Raw genomic sequence first — 14,453 nt, forward strand, 5'->3', positions numbered from 1 at the left:
GTTATCATGGGGATTTCACATTTCACCGTATGAATTAGATCTCAAGTTATTTTTGACATTTTTACACCTCAAGCATCATCAACTAACTACTGTATGCCTTAAAATTCAAAATGACTTTGTTTTTAAGTATTAAAAATCATTTTTTGGTAAAATAGTTCTATTCTAGAACAAGTATTTCTGATATTTAAGGGTACAAACACGTTTTCATTGAAGTCCTGCTGCTTGCACAATGTCTTCAGTGTCCTACAGCTGCCTTTCCTTCTCTAGCTGCAAAGCCTACTTGGTGATGCTTTGTAGTGGTTTTATACTTTAAAGTAAAGAAACAGTATGGAGCTGTCAAGCTCTGGAAAAGGTGAACCTCCAGGTGTGTGTGGTGTTTTTTTTAATCCATTCAGAAGGGTTATGTGGAATTAGACTCTTCATCACAGAAACCTAACTATAATTTGGCATCAGTAAAGTTTACAGTTCCATAATGTACTGTAATTGTTTGAGATACTTTAAGAAAACCCTCCAAATACTGAGATGCTTATTGCAATTCCCTTTTAAAGAGGAGGTTCGAAAACCTTCTAATGACTTTGCATTTCATATTTGTATCTTCTTTATAGCATATATGATCATATATTTGAAATACGCTTTCCACAAAATCAGTCTTGAAAATACCACTTAGAAACAATTTTTCAGTAAATCGAGGGTTTAAGGCAAGTCATTCATTTGGAAAACTTCATTTCCATTTGTTAATCCTAGATTGACACAATTTTATTTTCACCCCATCAGTGCCTTGGGATACACAACGTACATTCAGCAAAGGGCACACATATGACCCTATGGACATACGTTGCAAGTCCTGAGTGCCCATTGAAATAATGGTAATATCTTCATATAAGGCGTGACCCACAGGGACATGGCATGGGAGGGGTTAATCTGTTTTGTTTCCAGTCTTGCTATTGTATGTGATTTTCCTAGGTAATGCATTCTTTTCATACTAAACATCTTTGCAAACAAATACAAACCCCTTTAAAAGGTGCTAAAAATGGGTTTCTGAAAACATACAAAATATATTCATCATAGTATTCCTCAATCACTGCTTTAGTGCTTGATATCTGCAGGTTATTTCTTCTTTCTGACTGAAACTATTATTTGTTGTGGAATAACTGTTCTTTTGCAAAAGGTTTTCTTCTTCTAGTTTTTTGGACCACACAGGCTGGGTGCTTTCATGCTTTTTACTTCCTTTTTGAGTTCTTTTCAATGGAAATACCAACAGCACCAGGATGCTGGCAATATGAAGACAGAAATAGCAGGAGCTAAAAAAAATTCAGAAAAAACACAACAACAAGTAAAAACACTGGTTCAACAAAACTCTTGACTAGTCTTATGAGATACTTAAGGAGACCTATTTGCATACAGTACTTTTCACGGTTTCTTAAACATCTTAGTTTAAACATCATGGTTTCTTAAACAAAAGTTCATGGTTTCTTAAACAAAAACCAAGCTCACATGTTAGAATACAAATAGCTTGCTCAACTGACAAATCTGATAATTATCACTAATATGATTCACTAGTATGATTCAGAAATCTTCTGCCACAGAAAATATATCTATTTCCTTTGAGTTAAAGAGAAAGGAATCAGAACGTGCTTACCTGTAAAAGGTGAGAGACGGTTTCACAGAAAGCAGTACAAATGGCACAACTGTGTAACTTATTGCTACTTGAGTTGTCATCCATGTTACAATATCATAACATAGTTTAAGAGTAGGAGATTCAACAAAATAGTGTCTGATATTGTTTCTTATCTGAAAAAGCAGATAATAGTAAGTTAGATTAGTGATAAACTAATTACTGCTATATTCCTGTATAGATTTTTTCCATGAAGTTCATAGGATGAATAGAAATGCTACCGTCTGGACAAGCATCTTGTCCGTTTAAAATACTTAAAATACATTAACTTCAAAGGGAGTCAATTCAAATTCCTTGCCTTTTAGGATAGCATGCTTCATCCAGTGCAAGAATTTTAACTACTTAGGAATTTAAACCAAATTAAAAGAATGCATACGCACCCATCTGCCCTAAATCCAGTGCATCTTCAGACTAAAATGTGGCAGGCATTCTATTCTATACCAAGACATTTTGTAAATACACAGTTTTGGAGTAAATGAAAACCAGAAGGCTTCTGCTGAAAACCCCTGTGTAATAAGCAGCTAACATAAATGGCTACGATGTATTTTAAGACTAGTGGGATAAAAACAAAAACAAAACAAAAACAAAGAAACAAAAAAAAAAAAAGAGAAAGAAAAAGAAAAAGAAACCAGAATATTCCAAATGTCAGTTCTAATGACACATGTCAGGAGTCTTAATAATAACTAATATCAGGAGGAACTATTATAAAAAGATTCATTATTTCCTATGCTAAGTCTTCTTTTGCTTGTAAAATCCTGTTTGAATAATGGAATACCGAAGGTATTTCAAAAAATCCCAAATTAGACTTGAGTTCAATTTTGTTTAAGACGAGACAGAACCTCTAATATGAGTCCACTGAACAAGTGTCTTAAGTAGGGATGTCATCAATCCCTCTTGGTAATATAGATACAAAATTGATTCCTCTGAGGTTTACGTTTTCCTCCTACTTACATTTTCCCCCCAAATAACTCCTAAATTATCTCAATCATCTGCTGACTTCCAGACTCCAACAGGGTTCCTGCACCTGACAAATACAGATTTTAGGATTGACGTGGAGGAAAATTAACTAATGCCCTCCATGAAAGGTTGTTCCACTAACGACTCCTCCGAAGGCTTCCTGCCAAAACGTAATTCTAGTCTGGCTTATGCTGATTTCCTTAAAACCCTTAAAAACATTAAAACCCTTTTTCAGTTTTCTTGCCCTTTTTACCCATATTCCCATGTACGTATCACATTCCCACTCCGACTTTGTTAGTTAAGCTAAGACAGATAAATCATTCTAGCCTCATATCCTTCTACCTTGCTGCCTGTCATCTCCCTTGCTTTCTCCTATCACCACGTACAGTGACTTGTTCCTGAGTCTGTAAAGCTTCATCCAAGTTTTACAGAATTTCTTGTAGAGAAATGGAGTACTGTAGGACCTGAAGGATGACATTTAAGATAAATCTATAATTGCCCATAGTAAACATCTGATTATGAAGCATGTAATGATTAAAGGGAATAAAACAAGTTGAATACACATTTAGGCATGACAGGAGAAGAAAATGTGAATCAGAGTTGCCAATTTGTTCAGTCTTAATAAAGGCTAATAGAGTTAAATACAAATATGCTAAAGTGCCTCTAATGTATCTTACCGGTTAGTATTAAGTACCTGTTTGTACAGCAACAGAAAATCTTTTTATTTAATATTTTATTGATTGATGGTATGAAATGGGAATACAACACAGCTTCCTAGCAAAGCCCAGGACTCAGTGCAGGAAGCGGTCTGATTTACTGGACCTGTGCTGCTGAGAAAACACAACTTCTACCTGCGAACTGTCCCTGAACCCTGGCTTTTGCCCCTCGTTGATAGATGCCAAAGTTCACTGTGACAGAGACTGGAATGGAGATGGGAAATACACTTATTCTAAAGAAAGGAGTCAATTCTGTCAAACAAAGACTATACCCACATCTCCATGAAGTAAGAGAAGCAGCTGTTTTATTACTGTTAGCAACAATCTAAATCTGAAGTACCTACCTTCCCCTAGCTATTACAGCAAAAAAGAGCAGTCTGCTTCCTTTCTCAGTCTCCTGGCTCTTTCAGTGGAAAAGCGGTCTGCTACTCTGCTCTGGGCTGACATCTGAATATTTTGCTCCTCTTTCCCCTTGAGCAGCTGAAAAACCTGCCTCTGTTCTTATTCAGCTTCTCCAGCAGGACTGTGAGAGATTTCTTGACAGATTTGCTGGGTCCATTTTGCTCTAAATAGCAGCAGCAAAAGCTTGTTATTATTACTGTGCTGCTGGTTGGACAGCTTTAAGTAGTAACTGCACTAGAGATGTTTATCTGCTGTTGAGGGGGAGTGTTCTTTAGTTGCCATCATTATAACAGTATTGGACAGAAGTTAGGGACGGGATGGAGTCTATAAATATCTAGCACTGACCCTCAAATTTAAAGCTGATGATCATCAATGATAAGAGAGTTTTTTTCAGAATGATCCTAGATAACATCTTGTTCAGCATGGCATAATAACACACAATCAGTTACAAGAGACGAAGAGTTCACACAAAAGATATGCTACAAAAGATGTTATAGGATGTGCGCACACTTGCTTGATTCTGCTAATTACTCCCTCTTTATAATTAATAATTCCCACTGTTCTCATAACTAAAAAGTAAACATTACCAGACACTGTTTGTGTCATCTGTAAAGCATATCTTTGGACTACAGAACAGTCTCAAATTTATTTCACAAAACTCATTATTTAAGAAGAAACTTGGCTGGTACTTACAGCTCGTGCTGCTAGTGTCATTAGTACTCCTGTTAAAAACGTTAAATAATATCCCGGGTAAACCCCATGCCAAATGGCAGAAAGGATGAACGTCTGGATGGTTGGGCTGAAGGTGGCTCGCTCATAGCACACTCTAACAAAAGAAAAACAAACCAAGACAAATAACATGAGAGACAGATCATCAATCTTTCCTGTTACTATTTATACATTTATACTTTTTGCAGGTTCACCTCTAACATAATATTTGTAATGCAACTGTAGTTTACTATTATTTAACAACATTGCCATTACATTATGTCGTACAAAAAATATCTAAAGCTACTCAGAGCTGCAGATTTAACCCCTCAGTGCTAACGTAAGCTGAGTGCCATCATTTGTGGTACTTATTCAGAGTGAAATGATACAGAAGCATCCAAAGACAGGTGTTGGTATTAATAAGGGATCTTGAGCCATCTAAAAATATGTTGAAAAGCTAGACTGAAGGCACAGATTATCCCACAAGCTCTTGCAGTAAGTCTGATATATATATTTCATAAAATGAAATCTGTTTACGGGTGAAGGGGAAAAGTAACAACTACCTTCAATTTTGAGTATCAGAGAGATTGTAGTTGTACATGTGTGTGTAGGGCAATCAGGTGAGCATGATGATGAAGTGATAATTAACGAGTCTAGGGACACAGGAATATTAAATAAGGAGAATGCTGAACTTTGCTGTTTAAAAACAGACTCTGAATTACTTGGCAAAGTCCTACAATAAGGAGTTCTAGAAGGACATAGGGAAAAAGGAATCCAAGAGAGGCAGTAGCTTCTAAAAGACAACATTAAATGACACAGTGACAAACCATCATGATGTGGAAGAATGATAGGAAGCATGGTAAGGTCCTGATATGGCTTCATCAAGAGTTCTTTAATGATCTGAAAACCAAAAAGCAATAGGAAATATGGAAACAGATGCATACTAAAGTGAAGCAAAAATAAACAGCACAAGCATGCATGAACAGAAATCTAAGACTAACATAGAAAAATGAGTTTTCACTAAAAAAGGGCATCGACATCAATACGTGAAAAGGTTTTTATAAATACGTAGCATGTAACAGGAAGACAGAAGAGAATGCAAGTCTATTATTGAAAGAGGAAGACAAGCTAATGATACATAAAACTGAAACATTCGCTATTTAACTATTTTACTATTTCTATATATAGAAAAGATTGTTAGGGCTAAGTAATACAGTCAGTGTTAAAGAGCAGAAGGTAAAAAGATGGGATTTGAACAGGGAAAGATCAAAAGTGTATTCTGCTAACTTATTTCAGACAAATAGATGTGATGAGTTTTATCTCACGAGTTCTTCAGTGTGGGGCACCAGTACAGCCCCCTCCCAAAGGGCTTTGCTAACAACAGCTGTTAAGATAAGAATGTGGGCCTGAAGTAGGGTGCAAGTGTATACCTGTAAGTAATACACAAAACTATCTGAGGTAATTTGCCCAAAATAGATAACCTTAATGAAGAAAGTAATGTTGGCCGGATTAAACAATAACCAGGAATTTCAAAGAGACTTTTGAAACAAAGAAGGTGTCAGCCTGAAAAGAAGTACAAAAGCAGCATGAAAAATTGCAGCAATTCAGAGATGCCTTGGAATAATACACCCAGAGCCAAAATCTGGTTTCACGTTGCCAGAGGTCACCCCACAAGCCAAAACCAAGACAGAGCAGCCCTCCATGTGGGCACCACGTAGCCTTCATCCAGGAAGGGGAATGTCAGTACAGTGTGCAATACACAGGGAGCAATATCTCACCCCTATCAGCTGCATGCTTGTGAACTCGTTGTCTCTTTTTCTAATTGGCATGTGAATCATCGGGTTCACATGAAACTGGGGAACTCACTCTCCCACTGGCAATGTGCACAAGCAGGAGGCTCACACGTGGAAAAAGGAGGTGTGTTTTTGTAACCTGCATGCCCTTTGGCGTGTAGGCAGGCTGCATGTAACTGTGGGCGTGTACGTGCATTTTTAAAACTCTTTGGGATTAGCTACAGAAAAGTGTTTAGAAATTTATTAAATCACAACATGCAGTTACAAAATTTTACCTCTTCTAGTACTGATATGAATCCTGAATGTGTATTTCACTGACTGCTGGTTAATTACGTAACATTAATATATTGATAAATGGATTAAAACTCGTTTTTCTTTAGTTTAAGCTACTTTAACTGAGCAGAATTTCCCCTGTAAGAAATTCAGGAGCTAAATATTTAACTTCATTAACTAGAAAAATATCAGTCATATCAACACAAGTCAGACAGGATACATAATAGAAACAATCATCAAGCTTCAATTCCAGAGAGTTAAAAGTAAGCTTAAAAATGCCTCTGTGGATTTTTCAATAAGAAATTCTGTTCAAATGCTTCACTTGACATTCCTAAAAGCAAACCAAGGAAACAGGGTCATCATAACAGGCTCAGAAAATCTGTTCAGATGTGGGTTGTTCAGGCTATTTGAGATTTGCTCTAGCAGTGCGAAGATGCATCAACTGCTCAGCAAGGTACTGTCCTTGGCCTGGTTCTATACGTTTATTACTAGCTTGGGTGGTAGGCTAAGAAGTGTGTTTTTCACCTTGTCTTCCCTTCCTTCTTTCTGGGAGGGAAGGTGAGGTAGAGAAGATGTGCATTGTATTCTCATCGGATAAAGAACTAGAATCCAAAATGATCTTTGACAGATGTGAAATGGTTTGAAATCAGTAAGATGAAGTCCAAAGTCTAGAACCTCTAAGAACAGTGGAAGATACAAACCAGTAACTGTGTATGTATGTAACACTAGCGGAAAAGTAATGATCATAAAGATGATGAAAAACCTGAGTATCAGCTGAGCATGAATAAAGTCGATTGCTGCTGCAAACAGAGACAGATGCAATACTGATGTACTAGCAGGAGTGTTATCTAAAGAAAAGGAAGGTAATTAAGCCATTTTAATAATTCATCCTGCCTGTACCAAGTCAGGGAAAGACCTTGGAGGTCTTAGAAGTACTACATCTACTGTAAGAAGACAAGAAGTCTGGGAAGAAGCCAGAAGAGAGAAACAAGGACCATTCAAGTTTTGCACACATAATTAGATGTTTCCTTTCAAAAGAAGAATGAACAGGCTGAGGAATTTCCCAATGAGGAAACATTATCATGATATATACATATTGCTGATGCATGCTAATGTGTAAATATCTATTTTGAAATGCATGCGTCTAACCATAATACTTCTGAACTGCTAGATTTTTCTGATATGCTCGTTAAACTTTATGATCTGTAGACCAGTTAACTGTGTAACAGTCTTTATAAAAGGGTTTGTTGTTTTTTTTTTCACACCATCGGGATTTAAAACCTATAATTCTGATGACTTCTCTTCTGAGAGCATCAGAAAAGAAACAGAAACAATATTTCTGTTTGGCATTTCTATATTTCTTGTGAGATACATATCTAAGATTTTAGGTACTTCTCTGAACGGTAAATAAGTGAGGTATTAAAGGTTTTTATATGTTTAAAGTGATGCATGAGCTTGTCTTATTTAAACTGCTGTAGCATTGCAACTAGCAAAGTGATAGGCAATCGTATTATATATTCTGTGTCACTACTTGTAGTCCTTGTGTGTAGTCATTAAAACAATCTTTTATTCAAAATTTAACTTTAAGAAAACTTTCCACCTATCTCTCTTTCACTGTGGCAAGAATCAATACATATTTAGACTATCCTCAGAGATTCTTCTCCAATTGTTCTAAAAATATTTATTAAAGAAGATGCATTAACTTATTTTGGCACCTTATTTTAATGTAAGTAAGAGCAACTGATTTGCCTTTTCTTCTCCTTCCAGTTCAAAGGTAACGGTAATATTTTCTACAGTAAACCATTTTTCCTTTAAAATCATTCAATGTAAGGGTTTGAAAGGTTACTGAAATATAACCTTACTAAGTTTTAATACTGATAAACTTCTATTCTATATATAAATTTTAAACTTGCTTTATTAAATTATATACTTTTGTATCTGTGGCATACAATTCTTCCTTGCTGTCCTAACAACAGATTCTAGTGCCTATGGAGCCAACTAGACTCACATGAAATTCCATTTCTGTTGTGTGTGTTTTGTTTTGTTTTGTTTTGTTTTTCCTGTTTGTTTAAATTTTATTACTAAGTCAGATAAATAATTAGGGAAGAAATTATGGAAAAAAAGAGCATTGACTACAAAGAAATTTGATGGAGGCAATTTCCTGCTGCCAGCCATCCAAGAATGAGATGAAGTCCTCTGAGTGATCCCAACATGGGGGGTCTAGGTTAAACTTGCACCTATTTTTAAAAGACTATCTATACGAAGATATAGATAATCCAGAAGAAGGGAAACAAAACCCTTGTACTGCTCTCAAGAACACTTTGTTTTACTTTCTAGTTACTACAAAGAAGTGGTAGAAGTAGAATCATTTACTTCACCAGGCACTATGCCTGTTTTCCAGACAAGGGAAGAAATGCATCTGGGGGATATTCATTTATCTTTTTTTTTTGACAGTACACTGTACAGTTTGATATTGCCCATGCACCCATGGAGGTGCAGAAGGAGTGCAGAAAGTTCTCTCAGAGAATGTATGGAAGTTCCTGTATCACTGTGTGGCTAAAAAACTCAGAGCTTCCATAGGCTAGAAGCCAAAGATGTATGCTTTGCCTACTGCTCTCAACTACATGCAAAGCTTTGAATGGAAACAGGAAAAAAAGAAAAGAGATTCCTCCGTAGATTAATACTTTTAGGTTCCCTATAGCCAGTGCTGAAGTTAAACAGTTTCCATCACTAGCTGACAGTTTACAATAAGTGATCAAAATTCAGAGGCTTTAATACAAGTATTATGAGAAGAATGTTCTATGCAGTTGCTAAACAACTGTACTGTTTTGTGAGCTCTAGTTTTAAATGCTAAATTATCTTCAAAGAAATATTTATTTTAGAAACTTCTGTGCAGAAAAGCTTGCCTTTAAGAAATAAATACCTTTTAAGCCAAAGAGCTGTTTGGATATTCCAGTTATCAAGAAACATCTTGAAACTTGTGGAAGACTGTAAAACAAAATAAAAACAGTTATTTCAGTAATTGTGAAATGTTACAAAATATTCCAGAATTCTGGCATATAAACTGCTCAAAAATATTTTGAGATTAACTGAATAAGGAATGTACTCAACTATTTATAAGCACAAAATATTTTGGAAATCAACCGACAAGTTAAACATATTCAAAGCAGATTCTATTTTCCATTCTTCCCTAAGGGTGTGAACTTGTCATTTCTGATTTAAAACATACTCACTATCTTGATAAACAAAATGCTTAGATAAAGTTAATGAAGTTGCAATTAAATACATACATGGGCACGTATTTTATTTAAAAGAGCAGTGAACAAACCTCTATTTGCTGGATTCTCAGATTTGATATGAGATCCCAACGTGTAACTCCATTTTTGTCGTAGCCTCTAAAGCCAAACCCTGCTGCATTATTGATTGCATCTGCTGCAGTGGGACAAAAAGAAACAAAGGAATTATAAACTGCCAGTATTACAAACATTGTGCGGTACACAGCATGTAGTTGTTCAAAATATTTGTAACATTTCAAAGGCTACACACAGATTTTTAAGTACTGAGGATCACTGCATTAGATGCTTGAACAAACAGCAAACAATCCAAGCAACATACTTGCTTTCAATTAAAAAAACTTGTACTGAAGCAAAAGAATGGGTGGCATTACTACTTGCCTCACAGTACAGATGCTTCCCTCTCTCACACAGCCTACTTAGATCTGCTTGAGCAATTTGACCGAAAAACAAACTCAATGAGATGCATCAAGACTACAAAACCATGGCTGGTTGTGATGACTTGAGACAGCAGCTCAACTCTCAGGTACACGGCTTCAGTGTTTGTTATGCAGCAGTAGCGATGTTTGAAGCCCAATAAACCTGCACGATTCAGTTAGGTGCACATTCACAGCACCACACGTAACCAGTGAAGGCCTAATAAAGTACACAGCAAATTTACTAAGCAGTGCACAATTTGTCAGACTTCCACTGATGACACGAGGCTGCTGTTAACATCTCACTTCTGAGTGTTTACAATGCATGTCAAAGCTCAAATACTTCCAAACAAAGCATATTTTTTCTGCAGGAAAGCAGCTACCATCATGTGGACTGTGCAGGAAAAAGCAAGGGGTCTCACCCTGAACATCACCTCTCGCTTTCAGTACTCACCTCTGGCTCAGCTTTGTCAGCTCAGGCACTAAAGCTTCCTCAGCTGAACTTCTCAAATTAGGATGGCCACTTAAACATAAACTGAGTCCTTCCCAAATATTGCCTCTGCTGAGCCAGGCATTGGGTGCATGCACCCAAACACCATAACCCTTTTAAAATTACATCTAGCAAGGCAAGAAAAAATCCTCAACTTTTATTACTATATTAAAAAGAATTTACTTTATACAATAGTGATACATAAGTGAAATTCATCAATTCATTTTCCTTTCTTCTCAACAGCTTTTTCAAGGTACTAATCCAACATACTCAGAAAATCAAAGATGTGATTGATCCAAACACTCTAACAGTTCTTTTCCTGAGGCTGAGTTTCTCCAACTATTCACAGGTCTTGAAGAGGGCTTTGTGATGGTTGATTTAATACAGGGTAATTTATAATATTTTTTCCCCTCATCAACAATTTTAAAAGATATCTATCTGGCTGTCACCTGCAAAGATTAGACAACAATTTTACGCTGTTAGCTGAATACATGAACTCCACAATCCCTTGCTGGCTAGAGCACAAAGACTACAGCTAGAATGCTCATTTTATTAGCTAGCATTTAGTAAGTATCATTTTATTAACAGATATTTTTTCTTTAGTGCAAAAAATAGTGATGTGCAACTTAAAAGTGTAACATCCAGTAAAAACGTTAAGGGCTCTGCACATTCAACTCGCACCATTAGAAGTTTAGATGAAGGAGAAAGCTGAAAAAAGTTACTTTGCAAACCAAAAGTACAGAATTCATATGGTATATTTTTGTCAGTATTTTACCAAAAGAATGCTAACATTACTCTGCTAGCAAACAGAAGTAGAAATCTATCTGAAGAATGACAGGGAGGAAAAGAAGAAAATTATTCAATTTTCAGCTGACTCCTGCTTTTGACAGACAATGGTATTGGTGCATAAGAGCATAATATTCAAAAATATTTCATTCCACAACAAGCCCCAGAATTACTATATCCAGACGTGCTGAAAGCACTTCATTCATTGACCGGGAATGAAACCAGCAGCTGTAAATGAGTCACGCTGCTCTGCTACACTGAGGCTTTCTTTACTGCATTGTTTCCCACAGATTTTCTCTCCTAGGACTTATGAAACAAATATGTAAAACTGAAGAGGAGGAGGAAACCAACGAAATCTGTTTTGTGAGACACATCCAATATGCCAGCTTATATAAATACAGCATTCAGTTTTCCTGTTTTGTTGTTGTTGCTGTTATTTGTTTTGTCTTTCTTTTATTTTAAATAACATATGAAAAGCAAAACATAGTTTAAACTGTATCATCTATTCAGTGTCTTAGATGGGTGACTATGGGTGCCCTGTCATTTGTCAAGTAGAATTTTTCGCAAGCAAAGACTAAAAATGAAGTGTCATCCATCAAATTCTGGAAACACCACTGCCAACACTATCTACTATTAACAACACTATTACACATCTGAATTTCAATATACTCGTTTTCCCTTCATGCTTGAAAAAAAAAAAACATCAAGCAAATTACTGCTAACGAACCAGAGAAAGAGGCTTAGAATAAGGCAAAGAATCAAAACCAAATACAAAACAAAACACAAAAGCACCCCCAGGGACTGTACATCAAACTAGTTCCATAATTTTTAAAAGGCAAAAAAGACATTGCTCATTAAAACACTGCCACTCTCCAAAAACCCTCACGTTTCACTCAGATTTGTTCAGTAGACCACGATCTCATTTGCAATACTGTCACAACATTGTGCTTAGTTTTATGATAGGTTTTGTTTCACAAAGAAAAGACACTGTTCAATATATTTGACAATCCCTTGTAATACTTAAATATAATAATGTTTGCCTAAGGCCTCAAGAGGGCACTGTCACTTCTTAATACATAGCGTGCAGCATCTCAAATGAAACTCAATGCATATAGCTGTGGGTGGTTTTTTCTGTACTTACCTAAAGTCCATGCAAAATAATATTTGGGTCTGGCAGCCATAAGAGACACGTATAGGTAGAAAAACCTTACAGGCCATGATGCTGTAGCTCGGAAGTTCTCATCAATGTTGTATTCCACAGGCAAAGTTTTGGTAATAGTCATGTGAAAGAGTAAGGAGAGTCCACAGACTAAGAGTTTCTGTGCCACAGCTATCTGAAAAGTTTAAGATAAGAGACTTTGTAAGCTTCATTTTTAGTTAGTCTTATGGTAACAAGGGCAAGTTATAATTCTCCTTCCCCAACCAAATGTATATATACAACAATTTTTCAGTAACGTTTACTACCAAATTTAAAACAGTTGGTAACATTTTATAGAGGTTCATGAAATATCTTTGTCTTGATGACACTGTGAGCACCACATCATCTGGCAAACTCAGAAAATCAAATTCAACTGCACTGAGCCACTAGAAGACCCTTTCAATAATGGGAAGATCTTTTGCAACACCAGTTTCTATTCCACTGTCAAACTGCCTAACCAAGATGCTAAGACATCGCAACACAAAGAACACAACCTAGCACAGAATGAGATGAGTACAATTCTTGCAGGGATCCCAGAAATAATGGCAAAATTTTAGTGCATTTTTGGTAATCTTTGGCGTAATACAGGTGTTCAACTGCTGCCCACCTCCATATATCAATCATCTCTGTTGGGTTACTACAATATCTAAATTCTAAACCAGTAAAATAAAGAAATAATTTATGAATTTACAACCAAAATGCCTCAGTACTATAAAGATCTGGTTTCCCAACTAGAATGATCAAGCTATATGCTCACAGACACATTAAAAATAAGTTCTTCAGCTAGAATCTGGACTCAAACTGCCCCAAAATTCAGTTTTGCTATAACCACCACAGTAAACTGTATGCTATTTTTAGGAACCCAGCATTTCTAAGTTTCTGTTATAAGATGCACAGAGCACTAATGCATGACGTTCACTGCTTTGAGTAGTTGCTATCATCCATATTCCAAGGGTGGATAGCACGGGCTGTGCAAATTCCTGTAGGAACACACTAACCAAGCACCTCCAGATCAGATGGTAACTGCTGACTTCAGAGACTGCATGCATTTCACACAGATCATCAGAGAGGATTAGAAAACCCAGCCAGTTAAACAAACCAGCTGGATAATTCAGGAGGCAACCACCTATCAACAACTAAAGCTGGGGTTTTGTTATTTTTTTCTACTTGTATTCTAATTATCTTCTTTTCAATACTTTATTACAAGAGTTCAAAGTAGTGGGCATTAGCTTTCTAAACGTGTTCCTTTGTTTTTCCAGCAGCTATTAATCCATCTCCTTCTTTGCAAGAGCAAAGAGAAAGTTCAGTTGACAAAACTTCTTGACTTCATTTTATGTAGAACCAAATGTTACTCAGTTATTACTAACACTAATCGATCTTTGATTTTGGTAGGCAATATCTAATAGATAAAAAGCTGGCTATTTATAAATACAAAAAGTATCGATCCTAAACAACGAAGACAAGTTGCGAAGACTTAATTCAATAAAATTTTCAATGAAATTCATCTTAAGAAAAAACAAGGAGCTCACACAGCTGTACTTTTACAAAATAAACTCTGCAGTTTTCAGTTTGTAGTTGCAGAACTCTACGTACTATAGGAGGGTGTTTTTATTTAAATGATGTATTTCTACTTTTTTTTTTTTTAGCTGCAACATTTAACTACAGGGACAAGTATAATAATATCCAGACACAACATGACACATTATTTAATTTTGTTGTTGTTGTTTTGGGGTTTTAAATACTACT

General features: G+C 36.0%; 1 protein-coding gene across 1 annotated transcript in view; it reads right to left on the reverse strand.

Annotated features, from left to right (window-relative positions):
• Nucleotides 1-724: 724 nt before the first annotated feature.
• The window catches only part of MBOAT2 (membrane bound glycerophospholipid O-acyltransferase 2), an 86,086-nt gene continuing 72,357 nt past the window's right edge, over nucleotides 725-14,453 (reverse strand). The window contains exons 8-13 of the mRNA XM_084513620.1: nucleotides 12,651-12,843; nucleotides 9,853-9,956; nucleotides 9,448-9,512; nucleotides 4,444-4,576; nucleotides 1,640-1,791; nucleotides 725-1,301 (exon numbers count right to left, since the gene is read on the reverse strand). Coding sequence (XP_084369746.1) covers nucleotides 1,079-1,301; nucleotides 1,640-1,791; nucleotides 4,444-4,576; nucleotides 9,448-9,512; nucleotides 9,853-9,956; nucleotides 12,651-12,843 — 870 coding nt within the window. The 3' untranslated portion in view covers nucleotides 725-1,078. The remainder of the gene's footprint in view (nucleotides 1,302-1,639; nucleotides 1,792-4,443; nucleotides 4,577-9,447; nucleotides 9,513-9,852; nucleotides 9,957-12,650; nucleotides 12,844-14,453) is intronic.

This window comes from Aythya ferina (genome assembly GCF_964211825.1).
Source record: "Aythya ferina genome assembly, chromosome: 3".
In the NCBI taxonomy this organism is placed as follows: Eukaryota; Metazoa; Chordata; class Aves; order Anseriformes; family Anatidae; genus Aythya; species Aythya ferina.